This window comes from Physeter macrocephalus, unplaced genomic scaffold, assembly GCF_002837175.3.
Source record: "Physeter macrocephalus isolate SW-GA unplaced genomic scaffold, ASM283717v5 random_13, whole genome shotgun sequence".
Classification (NCBI taxonomy): Eukaryota; Metazoa; Chordata; class Mammalia; order Artiodactyla; family Physeteridae; genus Physeter; species Physeter macrocephalus.
The window spans coordinates 131,784-157,177 of record NW_021145299.1 but is presented as its reverse complement, the minus strand read 5'-3'; the positions used below and the strand labels follow the sequence as shown (position 1 = coordinate 157,177).

Sequence of the window (25,394 nt, the reverse complement as noted above, 5' to 3'; positions counted from 1 at the left end):
CGGCAGCTGTAGGCCCTTCACCCTTCGTTCGCTCGGCCAATACACATGCGCCCGCTTCACGAGACTGGGCGCGCGCCCCGACAACCCTACGCATGCGCGGCCTTACAGGTAACCGACTAGACCAGCGCACGCCTGGCCCCCGTGTGCGCGTGCGTCGGGGGAGGAGCTCTGAGACGCCGCGCGCGCTCTCGGTCCCACCCAGCCGCCTTTGCTTTTCCTGGCGGGGACAGCGCACGCGCATCTCCTCAACGACCCAGGTTCCGTTTGTTTGTCGTTCGTGGTCCTCACCTGTGTCCCTAGACTGGGACGTGGCCCCAGGTGCGCCCTGGCCGTGGCAGGGTTCCCCGGACCAGCCGAGTCAGAGCCCCTCCTGAAATCCTGGCAGAGCCCCCAAATCCTAGGGGAGAGTCCCCAATATCAGGGCCTTCCAAGGCTTGTTAAAAGTCTTTTTGAAATCCTGACCAGAGCCCCTCAGAAATACTGAAAGGAACCCCCCAGGAAATCTTGTAGATGACCCCTGAAATCCTGTCAGAATCTTCTAGAAATTCTGTCAGACTTTTCCCTCAGAGCCTGTCAGAGACACCCCCCCGAAATCCTGTTTCGCTCCTCCCAACTCCTTTCAGAACCCTCCCCCCAAGTCCTGCCAGAGGTCCCCAGAAATCTTGTCAAACCCACCAAAAATCCTGTCAGATTCCCCTCCAAAATCCTGTTAGAGACGCCCTCCTCCGAAATCCAGAGACTCCCCAGAAATCCAGTCAGAGACCCCCCTTGAAATCCCCACAATGCCTGCTTGGGTCCTCCTCCTGCTAGAATCTCCCCGTCAGAGACCCCTGAGGTCCACCAGAGCCTCCCTCGGTCCCTCACCAGGAGTGTGTCCCCCAAACCCTGTCAGAGGCTCCCAGGGCCTCTCAGCACCCTCGCTCGCAGGGACCCTTCCCCACTCAGGCCCCACAGCCGTCACCCCCGCTTCTGCACCCCCCAGCCTGGTCCACACTCTGGAAGGGTCTCTCTTCAAAGACCCCTTTTTCTAGGACCTTCTAGAAGCCACCGGGAAGTGTGCACTCCACAGCTGTGGACCCCGTCTGGCACCAGGGAGAGCAGGGCGTGGGGAGTACTTGGTGAGGAAAGGGGGGGGCTGAGTGGGCGGGGTGAGGACAGATAGGCCCCAGGTGACCGTATGTTGACCGTGTGCCCCAGTGTGCCCAGCTCAGCCTTATATGGGCGCCATTGTCTGTTGTCATTATTCGTAGCTCCCCTTTCACTCTTGAAAGTGTCCTGGAGTTGGGACAGTAAGTCGTATGGTCAACCTGGGTGTGATGGAAGCAGGACAGGGCACTGTCAGGGCACAAAGGAGGGAGTCCCTAACTGCCCTAGGGACTCAGGAAGGCTCCCCAGAGGAGCTGGGAGCCTGGGGGGCCTGGGAGGACGGTGGGAAGATGCTGAGTCCCTATGGGCCGTGAGGGACCTGGAGGTCGGCCAGTGGAGAGAAAAGTGACAAGAAGAAGCCGGGAGTTTCAGGGACCGCTCTGTGCTGCACCAGCCTGAGGGGCTGGGACTTAGTCCTGAGGGCACTAGGGAGCCATGGGAGGGCTGGGAGCAGGAGAGAGACGGGGTCAAACTCACAGGCGAAGCCAACAGTTCCAAATACAAGCTGATAGGGCAAGAATGCCAGTAGCCCAGGGTGGTGTGGGAACCCAGGGACAGCCCCTCTTTCGGAGACGTTTTCCAGAGGAGGGGACATGGGAGCTGAGACAGGAAGGGCCAGTGAAGAGGATGTCCCAGGCAGAGACCTGGAGGTGGGGAGAACTGGCTCAGTTTGGGGAACAGCACACAGTTCAGAGTTGCTGGAGCAGCAAGTAGGATTTGGGGTGGGGGAGACAGGTGGGATCAGGCCATGCAGGGCCTTCGATATCAAGTCCAAGGTCTAGGCTTTGTCCACGGGGTGCTTGGGAGCTGTGGAAAAACATTGAGCAGGGGAGGGGCAGGTCAGCTCTGGGGCCCTGTGAGGATGGATTGGAGCGGGAGACTGGAGTCAGGAGGCTGGGTCGGAGGCTGGGTCAAGGGCCCAGGGGGAGAGGCTGAGGCCTGACCTGGGGCCATAGGGAAGGAGAGGAGGGGTCAGGGGAGAGTCACTGGGCAGGAGGGACAGGGCTGGGGAACTTGACATACTGCGGGGAGGAGGGAAGGCAGGAAGGAGTGACCCTACCCCCTTTGATCTCTGCCACCCACTCCTTGGGCCCCCCATTTTCCCAGCTCACACCTCCAGTCCTTAAAAGAGGTCTGAGTGGGAGCTGCACTGGTCCAGGCAGGGGTAGGCAAACTGGTTCTGAGAATCCAGAGCGGCCTGGGGCACAGGTGGGGCAGGGCAGGTGTCCATCCGTGGGTGGCTGGTCTGAGGAGGCCATTCCCCTGTTTGTCCTTCCAGGATCTCTTGAAGAAGCTGGTCCCTTTTCGGTCCCTCCCAGTGATGGTGGGGAGCTGTTAGCTTCGCCAGCAGCTGTAGAGCAGCGGGGGTGGCCCATGGACCTGCCAGAGAGCCAGGCGGGTGGCCCCGCTGCTGAAAGTAAGTGACTGGGTCCCCGTTTGTCCCGTGGGAGGATGAAGAGGGAGGAGTGGGTGAATGGGGCGCCAGGCTGTGACTCGGGGACTTGGGAGAGGTGGCCTGGGGTGGCTGAGCCTCCACCTCAAAGCAGGGTGGGCGGCAGGGAGGGATCCTTGATTAAGTGCCTGCTGTGTGCCCACCTGCCTGGACACCTTATCTCATTTGCTCTGGGGAGGCCAGACTGCGAGAGTAGAAGCCTCTGCATGCGCTGTGCCCCCTGCCTGGAGCACCCTCTCCAGTGACCCACAGGCTACCCTCACTTCATTCAGATCTCTGCTTTCTGTAAAGCAGCTGCCCTGTCGCACTCTCTCCCCTTTCCTGCTTTACTTCTCTTCATAGCGCTGACGTCTATTTGTCTGTCTGTTTAGACTCTGTCTCCCCCACTAGAACATGAGCTCCACAGGGCAGCCTCGCTTTTATTCACTCTGGTATTCCCAGTCCCTAGAGCTGTGCTGGTCAACGTGCGAGCCATATATGTAATTTAAAATTTTGTTAGTAGCCACATTGAAAGAAAAAGAAAAAAAGAAACAGACAAAATGAATGGCAATAATAGATTTTATTTAACCCCATATATCCAAAACAGTATCCTTTCAGCATACAACAATATAAAAAGGTGTTGGAGTCATTCTCTATTTTTCATATTAAGTCTTCAAAATCTGGTGTGTACTTTACACTAATAGAGCATCTCAATTTACACTCACCACAGTTCAGGTCTCAAGAACCACTGTGGCCGGCGGCTGCCCTGTTGGTCACGCTGCCCTGGAGCAATGCCTGACATGTAATAGGAACCCAATCGCTAAGTCCTTGAATAATTGGATGGATGCAGACCAAATGGGTGTGAAAGCGGCTTCGGGAGGAAGATGCTGGGTTGCCCTTTCTGAAACTCATCTATTAAGTGAGAGAGCCCGAGGGAGACTCCCACCCTAGAGGAGAGGCAAGACCCCTTTCTTAGAGGCTCCTAGCAGGCCTGGACTCTGCCCTCAGGAGGCTCTCCAGATAAGAAGGTAGGAGGCAGACACCGGGGTTCGGGAAGCGAGGGCAGGCTGACCGAGCGACCAACATCTAAACTTCGTCTGCACCAGCAGAGGGCGTGCGGCCACTGAGGAACCCGTGGCCAAGGGCTGAGCCAGCTTTGGGAGGCTCCCGAAGGAAAGGGAGGAACACACCCAGGAGGGATGGAGACTGAGGAAGGCAGGGAGGGAAAAGAGAGAGACAGTGGAGGAGGGAGAGAGAAGGCTCAGGGAACGGAGAGTCGCTGAGTTGTGGGGAAAGAAGCACAGAGACGGAAGAAAATGGGAGCGGTGGACATGGAGACAGGCAGGCGGGGACTCAGGGGACAGAGAGATGGGGAGGAGGATGGGGAGAAAGAGCCAGAAAGAAAAAACTAGAAAAGGGACAGGACAAAGACAGAGAGAGGTAGAGACACTGAGGAAGGAAATGAAGGAAAGAAGACAGGAGAGAAGCAGAGTGACATCTTCCTGAGGGGCCCCGGGAGGCAGAGTGTCACATCTGCACTGTAGATACATGCAGATCCTCAGATCCCATGACATCTGGAGCCAGCCAGTCCTGGGTGACCTCACTGGGCCTTAGGGTCCTCCTCCATAACATGGGGGCACAGTGAGAGGAGGTGTCTCCCCTAACTATACATTCCCGCTCCCCTTCCCTAGAAGCATGAGTTCAAACCCAAGGGGACAAATTTTAGCTCACTACAGAGAACCCTTGAAGAGTCAGAGGGATGAGAAAGGGCACTCATATGTTGAACATGTGACCTTGGGCAAGTTTCTAACTTGTCTGTGCCTAAGTATCCTTACCTTTAAAGTGGGGTAATAATAGCAGCCACCATGGTTCGTTTAAGATGCTCAAAAGGGGCCTGGCTCCTATTAAAGGCTGAATAAATGTTCAGTTTTATTGTTGAGCTTCCACCATGTGCCAGGCCCTCTGCCAGGGCCTTTCCAGATTTTATCTCATCTCTTCTCCAGGAGCGAAGTAACCACCCCCCACTACCCATTTTCCGGAGGAAGAAACTGAGGCTCCAAGAGCCTGAGTCTTGCCCAGATTGCCCCCTGAGTCTGGCAGACCTTGCAGCCTGTGCTTGGCCCTCTGCTGTACCCAGCTGTCCAGGGGCAGGGCAGGGAGCCTTATAGGTCACTTCCAGCCCTGGGAAAGAGGCTGGGCTGGCCCAGTGGGTCCTGGGGTAGAAAATATATAGTCTCCTTCTATATCTTGGAGCATTTGTTGAGTGCCTGTTATGTGTGGGCACAGTGGATACAGCAGTGGATAGACAGACCCCAGGATATTCACATTGTGCAGAGGCAGGGGAGAGGGGGTACTCTTCAAATACACAGACCTAGCCCTCCCAGCCCTGGGGAGGGGAGATCACTCTATCCACCCATTTTACCGGTGGGGAAAACTGAGGCTCCAAAAGGAGAAAAGACTTGCCCACAGGCATGAAGCTGCACTCTGAGCTCCTAACTGCTCCCCCACCACCCACCCTGCCTGGATTGCCCCATCCTGCTTTGTTTCAGGCCCCAGGCCGTGGGCACTGATGACGCCAGCCTCAGGGATGTGGGAAGGAGAGAGACCCAACCCCGAGGCGGGCTGGGAGACCGGAGATGCTGCCGGGAGGGATCGATCCAGGCTGCCCGCGCGATATTGGATTGTTCCTGGCTCCTGGGCCCACCTTCACCCTCAGCTTCTCCCAGAATCCTCTCTTCTTTGCCCTCCTCCACCCTTAGCCCCGTCTGAGCCGAGTCTGGGAAGCAGGGGAAGAAGAGAGGAGGAAAGGCTGTACTCAGAGTATTTGTTCAGTATCTTGGGCTCCTGAGTCAACTGAACACAAAGGATTCAACAGCAGGGGCACTTCCTGGCCTGAAAGATGGGGCCCACATTCCCAGCTCGGGGGATGGGGGATGTGACTCAAAGACCCTCACATTGCGGCCCCCACCCAAAGCTTCCTGCGGTTCCCCACCAGCCCAAACTCCAGGCAGCTTGAAATGAATTCCTTCCCCTCTGCAGGAGCCGGGACCTGGGGTCACCCCTCTTTGCTCTTCATCATCCCCCCTCCTCATAGGTGGGCTGGCCCTCTTGTCTCCTCAGGGTACCTCTGGGACCAGCCAGAGGAGGGGAGCCTGGGGACGCAGCTCAGCTTAGAGGAACAAATACTCAACTCCACGTTTGAAGCTTGTGACCCCCAGAGGACAGGTCAGAGAATCAAGGAATTATAAGGGATGGAGATGGGGGGCTGGGAACTGGGGAGCCATAGCGAGAGGGATGGGCTAGGGTGAAGTGGATGATTGTGGGAAGCTTCAGGGAGGAAATGGATAAGAGGATGGAGGCCTTTTAGGACAAGGACCGTGAGGGGAGGAAACTTGGGGAACGTTAACAGAGGAGGGTGGGGCTTTGGGCCCTGGGAGAGGCAGGAAGGGCAGCCACTGTGGGCCTGATGGGGCATAGCTGGTCCTCTTCAGTCCACGTTCTGAGGTGGGGATGGCTGGGCCCCATTGCCCAAGGGCCATGGTGCTGGGGTGCCACCAGCCCAGCCAGTGGTCCCACTTCAAAGCCATCGCCTGTCCCCATCCCCCCACCCCTCACCTGCCCCAGACTCCCTCACAGCCTGCTTTATCCCTAGGCACTGTGGCTGTGACCCATGTACTAGCCTACCTGGAGGCTGTGACGGGACGGGGCCCCCAGGATGCACGCCTCCAAACGCTGGCCTGCAGCCTGGACCCCAATGGGGAGGGCCCTCAGGCCACTGTGGACTTGGACAGCTTCCTGGTCATCATGCGGGACTGGATTGCTGCCTGTCAGCTGGATGGGTGGGTCCCCGCACCTCCACCCTCCCCCAGGAAACCCTTCCTAAGATCTAACCTCATACCTGCTTCCTGCAGCCAGCACCCTTTGGGCACAGGGACCTGCTGTGGTTGGAAGGAAGCTGAGGAGGAGAGAGAAGTAGAGATGGGGTTGCGGGGGTGGGGGGGGCAGTCTGAGGACAAAGTGCCTGAGGTGGGGAGGCAGAGGGAGTCTGGGGGCAGAAATAAAATGGGTTGGAAGGAGGAGAAGGGGCTGACAGAGGCCTGTCCCCATCCCTCCTCCAAACCCAGTCCTTGCCCCTCCTGCTTTTCCATCTGGCCCGGCGCTTGCCATCTGGCCTCACCTTCCTCCCCACGGGGCTCACTCTCACCTGACCTGTCCCCTCCTCCCACCCCCCCAAGCCCCCTGCCGGTGGCTGGTCAGGATTGGGCGGGTTGTTGCAGGGAGCTCTAAGCCTCATCCCTTTGATACAGGGGATTAGAGCTGGAAGAGGAGACCGCCTTTGAGGGAACCCTGACCTCCCAGCAACTGCCATCTGGTGAGATTGTTATATATAGAATGAAGCAGGCAGGCCCAGGGTCAGACAGTGTGGGGAACTTCCCACCCAGGGGCAGAGCAGGGGATGGGGCAGGACTCCAGAGACCTTTGCTCTAACCTGGAGCTGCGAGTTTGGCTTTCTAGGCGCCTCCATGACATGACTGCCTCCCATCTGCCCTGAGCTTTGGGGTTTGTCTGTTTTTTTCCTCATGGTTCTTTCCAACCCCTCCTAACACCCACCCTGTTACAGAGGCCCCTCCCACCTCTCCTCATCGTCTCCATCACCATCATCGGGCAGCCCCTCCCTGTACTCTAGTCCCTGCACTCACGGTCCCTCTGGTCTTGTTGCCGGCACTGCCCGCTCTGGCCTGGGCTCCGCTCAGGCTGTTTCTCAGCCTAAACTTTCCATGTCTTCCCTCATCCTTCACACCTGATAGGGAAGCCCTGGCGGGGAAGGCCTGGGATGCTGCAGGCTAAGGCCCCTTTCTTTCCAGCTCCCTCAGCACAGACCTGCAGTCCTCCCCTGCAGAAACCTGATTATCTGACTCATTACCTGCCCTGCTGTTTGGTTGGCTGGTTTGCTCACCATTCTACCCCAAAGTCTTCACACATAGGAGGTGCTCCATAAAAAAGTGTTCATGTTCTATTTCTCCAGGCTTATAAAAACAAAACAAAAGTCAAAAAATATAGCTTTCTTGATATTCTCTTGAACCTCCTCCAACTGGGCTGTGAGCAGGGAAGGGGCAGGTCAGCTCCCGGGGAGGAGAGGCTGGAGGCCAGGAGTCCGGGGAGGAGGCTGTGGTGAGGATCCATGGGGAGAAGGTGAGGCCTGAGGCAGAGGAGTGAGGGAGCCAGGACAGCCCAGGGGCTGGGTGGGTGAGTGGGAGAACTGGGAGGACAGACAAGTTTGGGGCGGTTGAGGTGCTGCCCAGTGTTGGGCATGATGACTGTGGGGTGGTTGGGGGCTATGGGGAGATCCAGCCTGAGCTCAGTGTACCCGTGAGCAAGAGGCTTTCTGGATGGTGTGTATAATTGCAGCCCCAGGAGCAGATGGGATCACCCAGAGTGAATCTGAGGATGGAGGCCAAAGGAAGACCAAGGCCAGAATCCTGGAGCAATCCAACATTTCAGGCCACCTGGGAGCCCACCATCCTCTGTCTGTCTCCCTCCAGGACGCTCAGAAGCTGAGGATCCAGCCAACCTGGAGAGCTTCGGAGGCGAAGACCCCAGACCTGAGTTGTACCTATCCTCAGCCCCTCCCTGCCCTGCCCCTGCCCATGCCCTCCAACCTGCCTAGGGCCCAGGGCCTGGCCTAGGGCTTGGCGTCCTTCGGGAAGTGGGTGAGGGACACAGGCTGTGCTAATAGCTCAGGGAGAGCGGGGCAGTCTCCTATTTCTCTTTCTCTAGAAGAGCCGCATCTCCCCGCCACCAACACCTACCCCGACCTGGGGAAAGGAGGCCAGGGCTGTGGACAGTGACCCTGGACCTTCCCTGCCCCCAGGCCCGCCACAGCTGACCTGCTGAGCAGCCTGGAGGACTTGGAGCTCAGCAACCGCCGGCTGGCCGGGGAGAACGCCAAACTGCAGCGCAGTGTGGAGACGGCCGAGGAGGGTTCCCTGCGCCTCGGGGAGGAGATTTTGGCTTTGCGCAAGCAGCTCCGCAGGTGGGCCCGGCCCCGCCCACCCTCCTGCACACCCCCGTGTCCCACCTGCCCACAGGTGCAGGCTCACTCCCACTTTCTTAGTATTTTAGGTAGAAACTGTGTCTCTGTCTCCCACACTCAGTCTCTTTCCCTCCTTTTCTCTCTGGGTCTCTGTCTGGGATTTCTCTGTTCCTCTGAGTGGATCTACATCCGTGATCTCTGTCTTCATCTCTCCCATGTGGCCCACCTGCCCCCGCCCCCACCCAGTACCCAACAGGCTCTGCAGTTTGCCAAGGCCGTGGATGAGGAACTGGAGGACCTGAAGACTCTGGCCAAGAGCCTGGAGGAACAGAATCGCGGCCTTCTGGCCCAAGCCCGGCAGACGGTGGGTTTCTGGCAAGGGGCACAAAGGTGCACTCTTCTTCCTACTATCTTGGAGTCTGAGCAACAGAGACTGACTATGGGGTGGGAAAGGGCAGAGGTCACCCGGGCTTCCTCCCTCAGTCCAGGCCCTGCTCCCCAGACTTTGGGTCCGGATCTACTTGCCATCCCTCTCATGACAAAGGGGACGGCAGCAGTCATCAGGGCTCCCCAGACGCATTCCCCGGCCCTGCTCCTCAATGACCCAGGCCCAAGTTGCATGCCCAGGGGTGGAAAAAGGGCAGTCTGGGGGCAAGGAGGCCTGAAAAGAAGGCTTTGTTCTCTCTCTGGGCTCCTCAGGAAAAGGAGCAGCAGCAGCTGGTGGCTGAGATAGAGAGTCTGCAGGAGGAGGTGAGCTGAGGCCCAGTGCCTGCCCCCGCCCCTTCCCCAGTCCTCAGGGTCTTCCTGCCCTACCCACTGCTGCCCCAGACACCCCCACCGCCTGCAGCGAGCACCCTTCAGTCTGGTGCGGGAGACCCCAGAAGCCCAGTGTGTGAATGTCCCTGAAGGTCACATGGCTGCATGTGAGGACTGCCACAGTCGGTAAGAGGGTGGGGCATGGAGCAGACTCCTGGTTACGCTGAAGCTGCCTACATAAGCATGGGCCAGTCTGCCCCTCTCTGTGCCTCAGTGTCCTCACCTGCGAGAAAGGGAAAAATAATGGAATCTCCCTGGTTGGATTGTGTGAGATTTAAACAAGAGGGTGCTAGGTACAAGGCAGGACACATGGAAAGAGCTCACTAAAAGATAGCTAGTGTTGTTCCTATTTTTTATGGTGGAAAGAACACAGGCCTTAAAGTCAGCCCTGATTCAAATCCCGTCTCTGGGAATTCTCTGGCGGTCCAGTGGTTAGGACTCCGAGCTTCCACTGAAGGGGGCACAGGTTCCATCCCTGGCTGGGGAACTAAGATCCTGCATGCTGCACAGCACGACCAAAAAAAAAACAAATCCCATCTCTGCCACTTACACAACAGACAACTTTTAAACATGTGACGTGCTCTTTCTGAGCCATAGTTTTATTCTCTAAGAACAGGAGAGAAGGGTATCTGTTCGTCAGGATGGTTGTGGGGATTAAATGGCCACTTTTAGCCCAGGGCCTAGCACATAGCATGAAGAGGCCCAGGCCAACCTCAGGGCTGATTCAAGCCCCATTCTGAGACAGAAAACATCGTCTTAGTTAATTCTGGGTCCACCTACTCCTTTTAGGTGGAAATAAAGCCCCCCCCAGAAGGTGGCATCTAAGTTGCTGGAGATCCATGCAGCATCTCAGTGCTCCTCAGTCAATGTCTGTTCTCTCTGCTGGTCACAAGACTGATGTTCATTGTCCCATCTGGTCCTTAGCCTTAGTCACCACTGCACGCTGGCATCCACTGGGGGGCTGACATTGCCTTCTGGTCTCTGGATGTACTGTCCTCACTGCATCTGCTGGTGGTAGCCCTCGTCGGAACCCCACAACCCACAGATGCCACTGGGGTTCCTCCACACCCTTTTAGGGGCACAGAGGAGGTTTAGCTGCTTTCCTGTGACTTTGTGTCTCTAGGGGCCTCACTGGGCTTTCTGTGCCTCAGCTCCTCACACAGCCATCTCCGTTCTATTTTTCACACACCTTGCTGCTTCACAGACTGAGCTGGGAAACACCTCTCTCAGATTCCCAGACGTTCCAGAGGTTCTGTGGTTCAACTGCATCCATCCTGTCCAGCCGTCTAACCTGGGGCTTGGGACTGGCCTCAGGGCGCATTTTCACTCTCTTGTTCTCTTCTTTGACTCTTCCTGAGCTCCTCGCCCAGCGCTGAGGATCTCTGCCCAGTCCAGGCAGTAATACTCATTCTGCCTGATCCTCCCAAATCTCTTTGTCCTATGTCTGTATTATGGCTTTTACATGTAAACCAAAAAATTTTCCACTATCATTCCCTGGCTCTTCCATGAAAATTCCCTCTGTTGGGACAATGGGAATCTCGCTGCAGGATGGCTGCCATGGTGTGAAGCATGGGGTGCAGACAGGATGTGACTGTTTCTTCCAGAACATCTCTTTTATTGGGGTTATAGTTGTTTTACAACGTTGTGTTGGTTTCTCCTGTACAGCAAAGTGCCGTAGAGTTCCCTGTGCTATACAGCAGGTTCTCGTTGGTTATCCGTTTTATACATATTAGTGTATAGATGTCAATCCCAATCTCCTAGTTCATCCCACCCCCTCCCCCAAAACATCTCTTTTTAAGAACAAGAAGAAACTTTCCCTGAAGCCCCATGACAGGACCTCCCTCTCATATCTCATTGGCTAAAGTGACATCAAATGATTATAGCCAAACCACTCCCTGGCATGGATAACACAGCCACCAGTAGGTCTGGGATACTTTCAGCTCCGAAGAAGAAAGCACCGAAGAAATGGTGGCTTCAATCTGAAGGACGCTAATTAACTTAACAAGAGGTTTTGAAGGTTCTGGGCTGGTTTGGCAGCTTTTTGACTTGTTTGTCTGCCTGTGGGCTTGGGATCACAGATGGCTGCAACAGCTCCAGACCTCGCGTTCTCACTCAAAGCAGGGCAAAGAGAGGCAAATGCTCCTCTCACGGCTCTCTCTCTTCATAAGAAGGAAACATTTTTCCAGGAGCACCTCCACTCCACCCCCACACCAGCAGACCCCTCTCACAGCTCGCTGGATTACATGACAAGAGAGGCTGGGATAATATCTGACCTTCCTCAGCCTCTGGAGTGGGAGGCAAACGAGTGAGAGGGGGTGAGAATGGATGCTGGGTTAGCTGACCAGCCGGGTATCTGTCCTGAATCTGCTGAGATTTCCATCGTGATTCACCTCCAGAGCTGCGGCTGGGACCCACCTGCCCGCGTGGAGAGTGGACCCCCAAGGAAAGTAGGAGAGGGAATAAGCAGGGTGAATGGCAGCCGGTGGTCTCTGCCTCCTCCTGGCCCAGAAGGCCTGTGCCAGGTCAAGTGCCTTGAGCAGTGCCTGGGACATCCTGGGCGCTCGATAAACAAGCTATTCTTGGTTCCCTTCCCCCACCTTTCCCTTCTCAGCAGCTGCCTACAGACCATCTATAGATCAAGTTCTCAAGTTACAGTAGAATAATGCTGGAGTAAGGGACACTCAGCTTTCCTACGAAATGTACAGAGCAGGGTTCAGGTTACTGCAGAAGAAGGCAGGAGCGGCTGAGTAACCAGGTTCCCTGCCGAGTGGCCCAGGATCCAGCCTGTAAATCCCGACCAGGTGGACAGATGTTGACACAGCATTCCTGGCCCGTCCTTTCTCTGCCCTTCACCTGGCAGCCCTGGCCCGCTGAGCCTGAGAGGGGGAGAAGGCGGCTGATGGAGGACTTGGAGCTGAGCCAGGCTGGAGTGAGGGGGGGAGCTGGCCTTGGTATCCCCAGGGGCGCCGGGAGGAGGGGTGTGGCCAAGGGAAGTCGACTGCCTCCGTGCTCCGAAATGCTTTCCCCAGTGACTGCCTCATGTCAAAACTCAGCGCAACTTGCTAGGTTTTTGGTGCCTGGAAGCTCTAGACTGGAATTTGGTCTGTTTTATTCTCAAGTCCCATTTTGTGGCTGGCGTGGGCTGCCCTCTCCCAGCCCCCTTGTTTTCGCAGATAACTCTCTTTACCCTTGAGGACTCAGACCCAGTACAGCCTCCTTGCAAAGCCTGGGCTCCCACAAGGCCCAGGGCCCTAGGCCCACCTCACGTATTAGCATCTGCTTCTGTGTCGGTCTCCACCTCCAGTGATGAGCAACTTGAGATGAGGGACGAATCTCGTTCCCCATTCTCATCCAGGGCTGCATCTGGCTCAGAGGAGTCTGGGAGTTAAAAGTGCAGGATCTGGAATCAGATTTGGGTTTGAGTCCACTTACTCTCCACGTGACCTTGGCCAAGTTTCTTAGCCACGCCAATCCTTCATTTCTTCTGTAAAACTGGGGATGATGACTGTGTAAAAATTAATAATTGGGACAGCCAGACTTTACATTCTTCCTGAATGGCACAGTATAATGCATATAGCAGCGCCCACGAAATCTCCCTTCCAGAGTCTGGACAAGGCCCTGGATCTACCCATCAGTTTATAGGAAATAATGAGGGGGGAGGAGCATGGTAAACGTCCTGCACAGGGAACAGGAACACAGTAAACCAAATCCAAACGCACCAATTCTACAGGACAAATGACCTGGTTTCTTCTACAAATGAAGGACCTGAAAAAGCGCCAGCACTGGGGAGGTTGGGGATCACCGTCAGATGAAAAGAAATGGGACATTTCAACCAAAAGCCGTGGTGGACCTTGTTTGGATCCTCATTCAAAGAAGCTAAACGTGAAAAGACATTTGTGAGACAACCGAAACCAAAAAAGAGCACTGGGTGTGCGATGATATTAAGGAATTGTTATTTGTTAAGAGTGATCATTGGGGGCTTCCCTGGTGGCGCAGTGGTTGAGAGCCCGCCTGCCGATGCAGGGGACGCGGGTTCGTGCCCCGGTCCGGGAAGATCCCACATGCCGCGGAGCGGCTGGGCCCGTGAGCCATGGCCGCTGAGCCTGCGCGTCCGGAGCCTGTGCTCCGCAACGGGAGAGGCCACGGCAGTGAGAGGCCCACGTACCGAAAAAAAAAAAAAAAAGAGTGATCATTGTATTGTGGTTTTACTACAGGAAAAGTCCTCAAGTAGGAAATACAAATGCTGGAGTAGTTACAGGTGAAATAATATGATGCCTGGGGTTTACTTTAAAATACTCTGGTTAAACCAAACCAAACAAAAAAATTTGAAAAATATAGAAGAAATAAGCGGGGAGAATGTATATAATTATTGAAATTGGGTGATGGATAATGGGGGTTCATCATACTGGTGTTTTTTGGGGGGGCTGTGCCCCTCAGCTTGTGGGATCTTAGTTCCCCAACCAGGGATTGAACCCAAGCCCTCAGCAGTGAAAGTGTGGAGTCTTCACCATGGACTGCCAGGGAATTCCCATCTTTAAATTTAAAATAGGGCATAAGAAATAAGCTAACACTGGCAAGGTGCTCAGTAACTATTAGCAATAATAATTAGCTCATTTAATCCTCACAGCCACCCCATGCATCCTATCTTATCTCCATTTTTGCAGCTCTATTTTGATTTTTCATCTGCATATCAAAGCTGAGATCCCATAGGATGGTTGGAAGGATTAAATGGGCTAAAAGATAGTGCTGAGCATGAGGCCCGATGCACATCAAGTGCTCAGCAAATGTCAGCTATGAGGGCTTCCCTGGTGGCGCAGTGGTTGGGAGTCCGCCTGCCGATGCGGGGGACACGGGTTCGTGCCCCGGTCCGGGAGGATCCCACATGCCGCGGAGCGGCTGGGCCCGTGAGCCATGGCCGCTGAGCCTGCGCGTCCGGAGCCTGTGCTCCGCAACGGGAGAGGCCGCGGCAGTGAGAGGCCCGCGTACCACACACACAAAAAATTGTCAGCTATGAATATTAACATGGCCATTTGCTGAAGTGAATGTGACCAGGGTCCGTTCTTTCAGAACGGGAAGCTGCTGGCCGAGAGGGATGGAGTGAAGAGGAGGAATGCGGAGCTGGCCACGGAGAAAGATGCTTTGAAGGTGCCACCCCTCCCTAGCACCTTGAAAACTTCCTACCACCCCAAGGCCATTTTTACAATCACCAGTTTCAGCCCCTGTGGTCTGGTGAGATCAAGTGGGACTGGTGGGACTTCAATCAAGCCGTCAGGTTCCCAGGGCCAGTGGGCAACTCAGCTGAAACCCCCCTCGGTGTAGCTGATGTCCAGAGACATGAAGGGAGGTTGAGGAGAGGGGCTCGGGAGAGTGGGCGGGCCAGGGAGGGCAGGCCAGACAGAGGGACCGGCGCCTTCCTTGGCAGCGGCAGCTCTACGAGTGTGAACGCCTCATTTGCCAGCGAGACGCCATCCTCTCCGAGGTGAGGGGGCTGGGGGGAAACATTTGCCTTCTGTGTGTCTCCTGCCCCGAGTCTGCAAAGGGAAGTCCTGCTTGGCTCTAATCCTTGGATAATTAGCCAGGAGAGATCAGAGTGGTTCCCGGGAAACTGGTGCTCTCCCTCAGGCCCTAGCTCTTCCCCCAAGCCCACCCCGCCTGTCCCCCCAGCACCCAGCCTCAGCGTCTTTGGGGGGCTGGGCCCAGTCTCAGTCAGCTTTGGGCTTTCCCAGCGCACTCGCCACGCGGAGAGTCTGGCCAAGACCTTGGAGGAGTACAGAACCACAACCCAGGTAACCCACTGGCCTGGCCCCACTCTCCCTACTTCTCTTTTGCCATCTCTGGGATTTGCTGCCTCCTTCTGTCTCTGTTGATCTTTTTCCAAGTCTCCACGTCTTGTTTCTCCCATCGCTACTATCTGACTGTGTGTCTGTCTCTGCCTTTTCATTTTTCCTCTGTTCCTTCCTTTCTCTCTCTCTCTCTCTCTCTCTCTCTCTCTCTCTCTCTCTCTCTCTGTATCTCCATCTCCTATCCACATTCCTTTTTTAAAAAAATATTTACTTATTTATTTGGCTATGTCGGGTCTTAGTTGCAGCACGCGGGCTCTTGGTTGCGGTGCACGGGCTTCTCTAGTTGCGGCGCACGGGCTTCTCTCTAGTTGTGGTGCGCGGGCTTCAGAGCGCGCAGGCTCAGTAGCTGTGGCGCGCGGACTTAGTTGCCCCGTGGCAGGTGGGATCTTAGTTCCCCAGCGAGGGATCGAACCCACGTCCCCTGCATTAGAAGGCAGATTCTTAACCACTGTACCACCAGGGAAATCCCTCCCATCCACTTTCATTCTCTGTGGGTGACTTCTCGCCACATCTCCCCTCCTCCTATTTCTGTATCTCTGCCAGGCTTGTTTAGATTCTTGTCTCGGCCTCTCTCTGGGTCTAGTCCCTCTGTCTCCTGAGGCGACTCCTCTCTCTGTACCTTGTCTTCAGAGTCTCTTGCACCCCGTGTGTCTCTTGCCTCTCTGTGAATCTGTTTCTGTGTCTCTCGTTTTTCCATGTGTTTCTATCTCTGCCTTCCTTTTCTTAATTTTCCTGACTGATAGGTTACCTTCTGGGTTCCTGTTGCTCTTTGCCTCTCTTTGGCTTCCTAAGTTTCTGTCACTGTTTCTTCCCCTTCTCCCTTGGCCATATGTGTCTGGAGGAGCCCAAAGAAGTCACAGGAGTGGAACTGACCTTGGAAGAGAGCCCAGGCATGGGGGGTGGGGAAAAACGGAGACCCAGGGGTCTGCCACTCCTTCCTTTGCAGGAACTGAGGCTGGAAATCTCACACCTGGAGGAGCAGCTGAGTCAGACCCATGAGGGGCTGGATGAGTGAGTGGAATGGCGGGGGTGGAGGAGGCAGGAGGGGAGCCCCAGGACGGGGACCCCTGGCCTCCAGCCCCAAGGTAGGCAGGGCAGCAACCCCAGCATAGGCTGACTGACAGGTGGTGGGCAGGCATGGAGGCAACCTTCCCCGTCCTGACTGTGTGGCCAGGCTACCCGAAGGGGCTCAGGTGAGGAGAGTGGACTGGACCAAGCTGCCACCACCATCACTGGGTGTGGAGATCCAGGCCATTCAGCAGGTGGGCCTGACACCCGCAGAACACCCTAACCCACCGCCAGCGGCAACTCTGACCCAGCCCTCTCACCCCACCCCAGTTCCCCCAGGACCATCTCAGTCCTTAACTTCATCCCTAACCCAGTCCTTGGTCTGGGCACCAAACCCCTCCCAGGTGCTGCCCCCACCGACTCCCCAGCCCAGCCTCACACCACCTTCCTTCCACCTCCCATCCTCACGCCTCAGCCCATCTCCATCCCACCTCTGACCTGTCTTCTGCCTTCATTTGACTCTCCCTGGCCTCAGAAACAACTTCTTCTCTCCCAGAAACAGGAAGTGGCAGCCGCCGATCTCTCCAACCCTTTGTGTGGCGTGTGGCAGTGGGAGGAGGTCATCAGTGAGACCAGTGAGGAAGCTGAGTTTCCACCTGAAGCCCCAACTGGGGCGCAGGTGAGCACAGGAGGGACTCTGAGACCACCGGATCCAGGGTCCGGGAGAGGGGCTTGGGACACCACGTGCCTTCACTGTTCCCCATGTCATAGACACATGTTGACTGAGGGCCTGCTGGGTGCTGGCCAAGGAGCCCCCGGCCAGACAGGACACCACCCCTGCCCTGTAGGGACTGGCCTGCTGGTGTGGAAGACAAAAGTGAACAAAGCAAACACACAAATTGCATGGTAGTGGTTGTGGTCCTTATTTCAAATACACTGTCAGGAATCACCTTATTTAAAATGGTACTACAGTGGGAAGGGAGTAAGTGAATTGTTCTTGACACCATAAAGGTACATTAAGCATTTACCTTTTGAATATGTCACCTTTAAGAAAAACTTAACAGCTCTCTATGTAATCTTGAATTCAACAATAGCCATTGTTTTATGACTTCCATAATTACCTGAACAATATTTCAAGCGTTTGAAACAAAGAAGACAACTCATCTTCAGTGTTCACAGCTGAAAAGTGAGATTTTTAAGCTGTTAGTGCCAGAAGAATTCCTTTTTTTTAAGGAAATATTGCTAACAGCTCTGTAAACAACGCTGTATTGTCTTGAAAATTATACTGCTTTAGAGCTGTTCATCATCCTTAAAAGACAAACTCGTTTCTCTGTTCACTTTTTCCCTGAGTTGAGAGAAGCTTCTGTTTCTCTTTGACACCAGAGCTCCTGTTGGATTCCTCACTGACCTCTCCCACTGCCTCTGCGAGGTTTAGGCACCCTCATCCCTCATCCTGTTACTCATGGGGAACTGAGGCTCAGAGGGAGATCACACAGCTTGTGGGGGGCAGAGCCACGCTCCTCGGGGGAAGTGTAAATTAGAGCGAGCTTCTGCTGAGAGCAGTCCTTTGCCTCCTGGAGGAGAAGACTGACCCGGGTCTCTGGGTGCTGCCTGCGCTGGCTCCCGGGGATACAGAGAGGAATCATTCAGGGCCTGGATCCTCTAGCGCTCAAGGCCTGGTAGAGATCATGCAGTCAGGCCATCCCAATGCAGGATGATCCATGTGCTAGAGGTGGGCGGCGGGCCCTGTGGGAGCCTAGAGAAGAGAGTTTCCATGTTGGGTACGCGACTGAAGGAGATATCACAGGGAAACTGACACGAGTTTATTTTGAAGAAAGAAAGAGAGAAGTTAATTGGTGTGAGAAAGGAGAGGTCTTCCAGGCAGTGGGAACAGTAAATGCAAGGATGTGGGAGTGTGAAACCACATAACATGTTTGTGGGGCAGAGGGCAGTTGGGGGTGACTAGTGAGAGATGAGGTCTGGCTGGATAATGAAAGGAATTCCCTGTCAATGAAGCTGAGAGGTTGTGCTTTTCTCCATCAAGCCACAGGAAGGCTGAGGGTAGGGAAGGGCAGATCAGCTTTGGATGTAGAAAGACCCCTCTGGGGCCACATGGGGACCGACTGGAGGCTGAGAGCCTGGGAGGCCAGGGAGGAGGCTGGGGCAGTGGTCCAGAGGTAGAGGGTGAAGGTTGAGCCAGACCAGGGCCTTGGGATGGAGAAAAAGGGACAGGCAGAGAGAATTGGGGCAGGGAGACAGAGCTGCCGACCTGCTGACAGCGGGGTTGAGGGCGCTGGATTCCGGGAAGGGAGTCGACAGAAAGACACTGAACTTAGCTTGCAACCCTCTGAGGTAAGCACCCTGAGGGATAGGGGGTTGCTTCTCAGGGGCAGCGGGTGCACAAGGCTGGAGCTCAGGGATGTATTTAGAAAAGTGTCGAGTTAGTGGTTGAGACCACAGGCAAGGATGGATGTCTCCAGAGAAAATGGAGGGGTACCTGGGTCCCCAAGACTGGGAACTTGGGAGGAGAAGAGTGTTGGAAGGGAAACGCTGAGCCTCTTTGGGGCCCAGATGAGTGTGAGAGGCTTGTAGGAGTGTGAGAGGTGCGGGGGGACCTGAACTCCTGGGTCCTGAAGGAGAAAGGGGCTGTCCTGTTGCTGGCTTCTGCTCCTGGAGGGATGATAGAGCCATCCTCAAGGGGAGCCCAAGAGGAGGGCAGGTCTTAGAAGCAGGTGGTGAATTCTTGGCAGGTGTTGCAGCCTGGGAGACCTAAGCTTTTCTTCCCCACAGAGAAACTTCCAGGGAGAGCCTGCGTACCCTCATGAAGGAAGGAAGGAGCGATCAATGTGGTAAGAAGATTGGTCCTCCCTGAGCCATCCCTCTGCCTCGAGGTTGGCCAGAGTACAAGGCCTGGAAGAGCCCTGAGGGAGTGCATCACTCATTCCCTCATTCATTCATGCTGAGGCCACCCTGGGCCTGCAGACCAGGATGAGTGAGACCCAGCCCTGCCCTCAGACCCTGATGGTTCCAGAAGGACATCCAGCACCCAGCCCCACCTGGGGGGAAATACTTCTGGACGAGGCCCTGCTTGGGGTCCTTTAGGAGTGATATTCATATAGGAGGCCCTTAGACAAGAAGACAGTTGTCAGGCAGATGGGACAGCTCAGTCACTAAGTCACTGCCACTGAACACACCTCTCCCAAGGCCTCCAGGGAGCCCTGGGATGAATGAGACCAAGACTGTGCCCCAGGAGAGCAGCCAGACAGTTGGGAGATCATCAGGGGCTCTGGAATCAGACAGCCTGGGTTCAAATCCCAGCGCGGTTACTTTGTGATGGGGTGGAGTGAGCCCCTGCCCTGTGATTGTTACCGACTGTTACAAGGCTCATGGGCAGCCTCCGAGGACAGAGAAAGCACTAGATGTCTGGGCCCAGCCTCCTCCATGGGGCCTCTGCCTTCCTGCGGTGCCTCTCTCTCCCGCCTCCCCTCTCGCAGGCTCCCGGCTGCGGCAACTAATGAGGCTGCCTGCCGCGGCCTCTAATTGGACTTGTCTGGGAAAGCTGAGATGGGGCAGGATGGGGGCCCTGGAGCTGTGACCTCCCCCTGCGTCAGCAGGGAATGGAAGAGGGGGCTGAGCAGCAGCGGGGCCGGGGGCTGGCGTAGGGGCTGGACGTCCGAGCGGAGTGCGGGGTGCGGGGGCAGGGGCAGTATGATCCACAGATGGGGAAGCCGGGAGAGAGGGAAGTGATGAGTCCTGTGACCCCCAGACGTGACCAGGGCTGAGAGCTTGGGCCTTGAGAGAGGGGCTGGGGGTCCCCGAATAGAAGTCCCAGAGGGTCAGACAGCTGTGTGTCCGACTGGGGCAGAGGCTGGGGCCCACGAGCCTGGATTGGATGGGAGTTGAGGAAACAGCTGTATCCTGAGGGTGTTGGGCCTGAAGCTGGTAGCTGAGGCTGGAAGGCTGGATCCCTGATCCCCAGCGAAGGTGGTTGGCAGGTGGTGTGCACCTCTGGGTCTCCAAGGGACGTCAGGGCTGGCCAGCTTGAGGCCTGATTCCCCAGAGAGGCATTTCAGGGGCTCAGACAGCTGTGACCGTAGGAGGCGCAGAGGCTGGAGCTTGCACACTTAAGAGAAATGATTTGGGATGGGGGCAGGGCCCACACAGTTGGGTTCTGGAGTCAAGGAAGTCTGAGCTGGAGTCCCAGTTCTCAAAGAAGACCCAGTAAGACTGAGACTGACTGAAAATGGCCCAACCCACCAGGCAGGAAGCTGGGCCGGGGGGTGGGGTCCCAGAGAGATCTGAGTCTCTGGTGTTTTGGGTGTGAGAGAACCAGAAGCCTCTGATCGGCTGGGAGATCAGCTGGGAAAGTAGCAGCTGAGAAAGCCAGCGAGGTAGAGAGGCCCCTGACCCTGTAGGAGTCGCATACTCTGGAGAATTTGGTGAAAATGCCCCTGAAAAAATACAGATGCTGAGACCTACTCGCAGCAGTTTGCTTGTGGGGCTCCAGGACATCCTCCAGGTCTCTCCACGGTGCCCGTCCTTGTCAAGAGCCCTCCTTTAAAGGTTCTGCCACACAGCGGGGGAATGGGAACCAGGCAGGGGAGACAGATGCTTGCAGCGACTTTCTTGTCGCCCCAGGTTGCCCAGAAGAGAGGAAGAAGAGGAAGCAGAGATCCGGGTCACGGTACGCAGTCCCCAGCACCATCCACTGCAGGCCCTCAGATGAGGCTGCTGTAGTCACAGCTCCTCCCCAGCCCCTGCCCACACCCCCAAGCAGACAGGAAAATAGTTTGGCCAAGAGATAACGATGCCCTCGCTGCAGCTAATGAGAGGAGACGGTGCTGTAGAGGGAGGCCGCAGGCCAGTGGGCGGCCAGAATGTTCCCAGGGGACCCCTCAAGCACACATACAGGGCTGCAGCCGCTACACCACAGACGTGGCTACACCCCCGGTTTGCAAAAATGCACACGCACAAGCGCCCACACTCAGGAAGGGCCGGACCCTCCCCGGCCAGCCCCAGAACTCCTTTGGGGCACCGCACCTGTCACGGCTGCCCTGCCCGGTACCACCCACACCAGCTCCTTTGCTCCTCAAAGTGGCAGGTGACAATCCTGATTCTTAGGCAGGGGAAGGGAGGGAAGGAAATTTGGCGAGGTCAGAAACCTGCAGTCCTCAGATAAGAACCGTGAGCCCCGAAGGTGTGCCAGCCTCCGTTCCAGGCACCTGGGGCCCTTCAGCGTCCACACCGTCCAACGTGGTCTCTCTGAGCAGCCTGACCCCAAGCCCACTTCTTTCCCACCACACCACGCTCCCTTCCATGGAGACTGGGGCCTCACCTCCGTTTCCTCGTGGCTAGTGTGACAGCGATCTTTACCCAGCTCTCAGGATGAGGATAAGTGTTAAGGATCAGGTCGTAAAGTGCCTGGCACAGAGCAGACACACAGGAGGTGACAGTGGTGAAGACAGTGGCTGGGGTTGGTGTTCCTGCAACTCTTTATTATTGTTATTACCATATATCATCATCCACAGAGCAAAGGCATGGGTGGGAAAGCCTGAGACCTGCAGAGGGGACGCCCTTTCAGAAAGACATGGGGGATGAGGTGGGAAAGTGAGTCAGGAGGAATATTTGGGGCTTTAATCTTAAAGCGCCTGCTGGGCCTGGCGCAGGGCAGGAAGATGGACCCAAAGAGTATCCACGGTGGACTAGGCCCAGCCCAGGGCTGGGCTCCTCAAGAAGATGGGGTCTCTGCCCTCAGGGAGCCTGGATACTTCCAGAATCAGACGGAAAATGGAAATAATAATGTTGAGTAGCTCACGCGGTTATTGCGCGCTCACTGTCTGCCAGGCACTGTTCTGAGCCCACCTCCTGATTTTTTTGGTTTCTGCCCACATTCACTCATTCATTCTCCACTTCAGCTCTGTGAGGTGGGTGCCGTCATCATCCCCGTCCAGCACACATGGAGAAAGTGGGGCCTGGAGAGATGGGGTGACGTGCCAAGAGACACATAGCAGGAAACTGGCGGAGCTGGGAGCCCAACGCAGCAGTGTGTCTCCGGGAGGCTCACGCGCCGAACCACTGTGTCCCACCCCCTTCCATGTGGTCGCTTCTGTCCAGCGGGCTGAACCTAGCGCTGCTCCCCGTCCGGGACCCGGTGTCTCAAGTTTGTCTCCTTTGTCCTTCCAGGTGGATCTCCCCATCCTTCTGGGAGACTCACACCCTGGAGACATCCCAGGAAGCCCTCCTGAGAGGTAGCGGGACCCAAGGGCCTGGGGGTGGACTTGGGGGCAGAGAAAAGGTCCAGCACCACCGCCTTGCCTTCCTTTCCCCCCAGCAGGCCCTCAGAGCCAGAGCTGCAGCAAGCCCCGGTGCCGGTGGTGAAGGAGCTGGTCCCAGTCAGGAGGCCAGTCTGGGGCCACCTCTGCCTGCGCCCCCTGCGCCCCCAGCAGCTCAGGTGCACCCCAAGGCGTCTCCAGAAGGAGGGTGATGGTCAGACAGGGCACTGCCGGGATACCATGGGCCCCCCTGGGCCCCCCAAGCACTGTGCTGCCTCCCCACAGAGTCGCTCGGCACCCGCCGATCCCGGCGCCGGTCCTAGGCCTGCTGCTGCTGCTGCTGCTGCTGCTGCTCTCGGTCCGGCTGCTGGGCCTTTCCCCACCCCCCACCCGGCCCCACCTGTCCTAGGCCTGCTGCTGCTGCTGCTGCTGCTGCTCTCGGTCCGGCTGCTGGGCCTTTCCCCACCCCCCACCCGGCCCCACCTCCAGCTCTGCTACCTGCAGCCGCCTCCGGTGTGAGGCACGCTTCCCGCCGCCTCCGAGCGGCATCTAGTTCAGTGACTTACCTGGGGCTCTTTTTACTGTTAATCTGCCACGGGGGTGCCACTGTGATTTGGGATTATCCCACTGCCGGGACCCCAGATACAGTGCTCCAGGGTCCACAGCCCTGTATTGGCATTTTATGTGAAGTCTCTTGGTTTTTTAACGTTGGCGGCTACATTTCTTAACAATAGCAAAACACAGCCAATAATGGATTAAGCACTGGGGGTTATATTTCCCTCACAAAACACGTCTGGAGGAGGGCAGTTGTGGACCCACAGCTCAGTCTCCATAGCACCAGGACCAGCGTGCTGTGATTCTCTGTGACTCTCTTGGCCCTTCCCCTGTGCTCAGGAGATGGCAGGTGTTGTAGCTTCATACATCATATCTGCAGGGAGAAGGGGACGCGTCTCTTCCTTTTTATAAAGAAAAGCAATAGCCTTCCCAGAGCCAGCAGCAGACTCTGTCTTGTCGGTCAGAACTGTTTGGCGTGACCACCCCTAGCTGCAAGGGCAACTCGGAGAGCAAGCATCTCTCCTGGCAGAAAGAGGGAGAACAGGATGTGGGCCAGGCACACACGTAGATGTCACCAACGGCCAGCGGGCAAAGGTGTGCCATTTGTTCATTCAGCAAACGCTTAGCGATCATCCATTTGCCATGGCTAGACCTTAGAAGACAGAAAAATAGACCCTCCAATGCCAGGCTGAGGAGCATTGATTTTTCTCCTGAGGATGATGGGAGTTTGGGGAACATTTAATTACTTGTTTTTGGTTATTTACTTTGTAATTGAGGTATAACCTACATACAGTGATAAATGGACAAATCTCAAGTATCAGCTGGATAAATTATTGCACATGTAAACATCCATGAAACCAAAACCCAGGTCAAGATATAGAACAGTTTCAGCACTGTAGAGGCTTCCTTGGGAGAGCTTTGAGCAAGGCAGGACAGTGATAGAGGTAGCTACAGGCTCTGTGAGAGCTCAGGAAAAGCACCTAACCCAGCCTGGGAGGTTAGAGATTTCTTCCCAAATAGGTGACATCTGCATTTAGTCTTGAAAGATGGGTAAGGTTGGTTATAGTAAACAGAGGCAGGGGAGGGTGTCCCAGGCGGAGGGAAAAAAGTGTGTGAAGACCAGGTGGTTGGAAAGCACCTCTGTGTGTAGAAAGCCATAGGCAGCACCATGTTGCTTGGATTAAAAAAAAAAAAAAAAAAAAAAAAGCCAGGGAAGGATTTGAGGCTTTAGAGTTGTGAGAAAAAAGATAGCTGGGCTTCCCTGGTGGCGCAATGGTTGGGAGTCCGCCTGCCGATGTGGGGGACGCGGGTTCGTGCCCCGGTCCGGGAGGAGGATCCCGCATGCCGCGGAGTGGCTGGTGCCGTGGGCCGTGGCTGCTGGTCCTGCGCGTCTCGAGCCTGTGCTCCGCGACGGGAGAGGCCACGACAGTGAGAGGCCCGCGTACCGCAAAAAAAAAAAAAAAAAAAAAGGTAGAGAAGAGCCTATTAAGGGTTTTGAACACCAGTTTGAACTCTACTGCCAAGTGCCCAAGAAAGTGCTGTGATCAGGGAACGGGCAGAATCAACTCTGGGTGGGAAAGGGACCTTCTGAGCCTGTATAGAGGATGAATAATAATGGAATGAGGCAGGAGGTGGGGAGAAGGCTGGGGCCATGGTCCAGGTGAGAGAGCATGAGGCCTGAGCTGGGCTGGGTGCATGGATGGAAAAAAGGGCAGGGCAGAAAGAGGCAGAGCAGGAAGGACAGAGCCAGGACTGACAGGCTGTGAAGGAGGATGAAGAGGGAAGGGGCAAGGACTGCACCTGCATCTGACCCAGTGACTGGTAGACAGTGGAGCCATTCCCAACACAGGGAACCCATGAGAAGGGGTGGGCTTGGGGGGGACACTCTGTGCTCATGTCGGGAGGAGTGACTGGGTTCCAAGAAGTGGCTGGATCCCTGAGCATTGAGCTTTCAGTCTGGAAATGGGGGTCTGGATGTTATTAGCTGTGATGGTGATTGAAGTGTGGGGATTGCTGAAATTTCCTGAGGAGAGGGGAGTAGAGTGAGAAGGGAAGGGGTTTGGGGCACCATTTTGTGAAAAGCCTCAAATGCTAGACAAGAGGTCTGGGAAGAGGGACTTCCCTGGTGGTCCAGTGGTTAAGACTCCCCGCTCCCAAGGCAGGGGAACCAGGTTCGATCCCTGGTCAGGAAACTAGATCCCGCATGCTGCAACGAAGATTGCCGCAAATAAGACCCTGCGCAGCCTAATTAATTAATTAAAAAAAGAAAAAAAAGACGTGGGGAGGAG

At 55.8% G+C, this 25,394-nt stretch overlaps 1 protein-coding gene across 3 annotated transcripts; it reads left to right on the top strand.

The window, feature by feature from the left end:
* Positions 1-226: 226 nt before the first annotated feature.
* KASH5 (KASH domain containing 5) lies at positions 227-24,179 on the top strand. Of its 3 annotated transcripts, XM_024132342.2 has the most exons (21): positions 227-257; positions 2,426-2,563; positions 5,699-5,803; positions 6,231-6,417; positions 6,886-6,950; positions 8,122-8,188; positions 8,451-8,612; positions 8,859-8,976; positions 9,312-9,362; positions 14,496-14,573; positions 14,851-14,907; positions 15,155-15,214; positions 16,218-16,282; positions 16,446-16,533; positions 16,836-16,958; positions 19,070-19,128; positions 20,918-20,963; positions 22,463-22,527; positions 22,614-22,730; positions 22,837-22,874; positions 22,961-24,179. In XM_024132342.2, exons 2-21 carry the CDS (start codon positions 2,521-2,523, stop codon positions 23,068-23,070), a joined length of 1,704 nt encoding a protein of 567 aa, XP_023988110.1. In that variant the 5' UTR covers positions 227-257; positions 2,426-2,520; the 3' UTR covers positions 23,071-24,179. The 3 variants fall into 3 exon arrangements, with proteins under 3 accessions (XP_023988110.1, XP_028339026.1, XP_028339025.1); XM_028483225.1 differs by lacking the exons at positions 16,446-16,533; positions 22,837-22,874; positions 22,961-24,179 and having other exon boundaries at positions 22,614-22,741; XM_028483224.1 differs by lacking the exons at positions 16,446-16,533; positions 22,837-22,874; positions 22,961-24,179 and having other exon boundaries at positions 22,611-22,741.
* The last annotated feature ends 1,215 nt before the right edge of the window (positions 24,180-25,394 follow it).

What these genes read in the sequence shown, in the direction of transcription:
- KASH5 (XM_024132342.2), top strand. Translation starts at nt 2,521, where the DNA reads ATGGACCTGCCAGAGAGCCAGGCGGGTGGCCCCGCTGCTGAAA. An exon ending in GCTGCCTGTCAGCTGGATGG is followed by an intron (nt 6,418 to 6,885) that starts GTGGGTCCCCGC and finishes CCTTTGATACAG; the next exon opens with GGGATTAGAGCTGGAAGAGG. An exon ending in AAGCCCCAACTGGGGCGCAG is followed by an intron (nt 16,959 to 19,069) that starts GTGAGCACAGGA and finishes TCTTCCCCACAG; the next exon opens with AGAAACTTCCAGGGAGAGCC.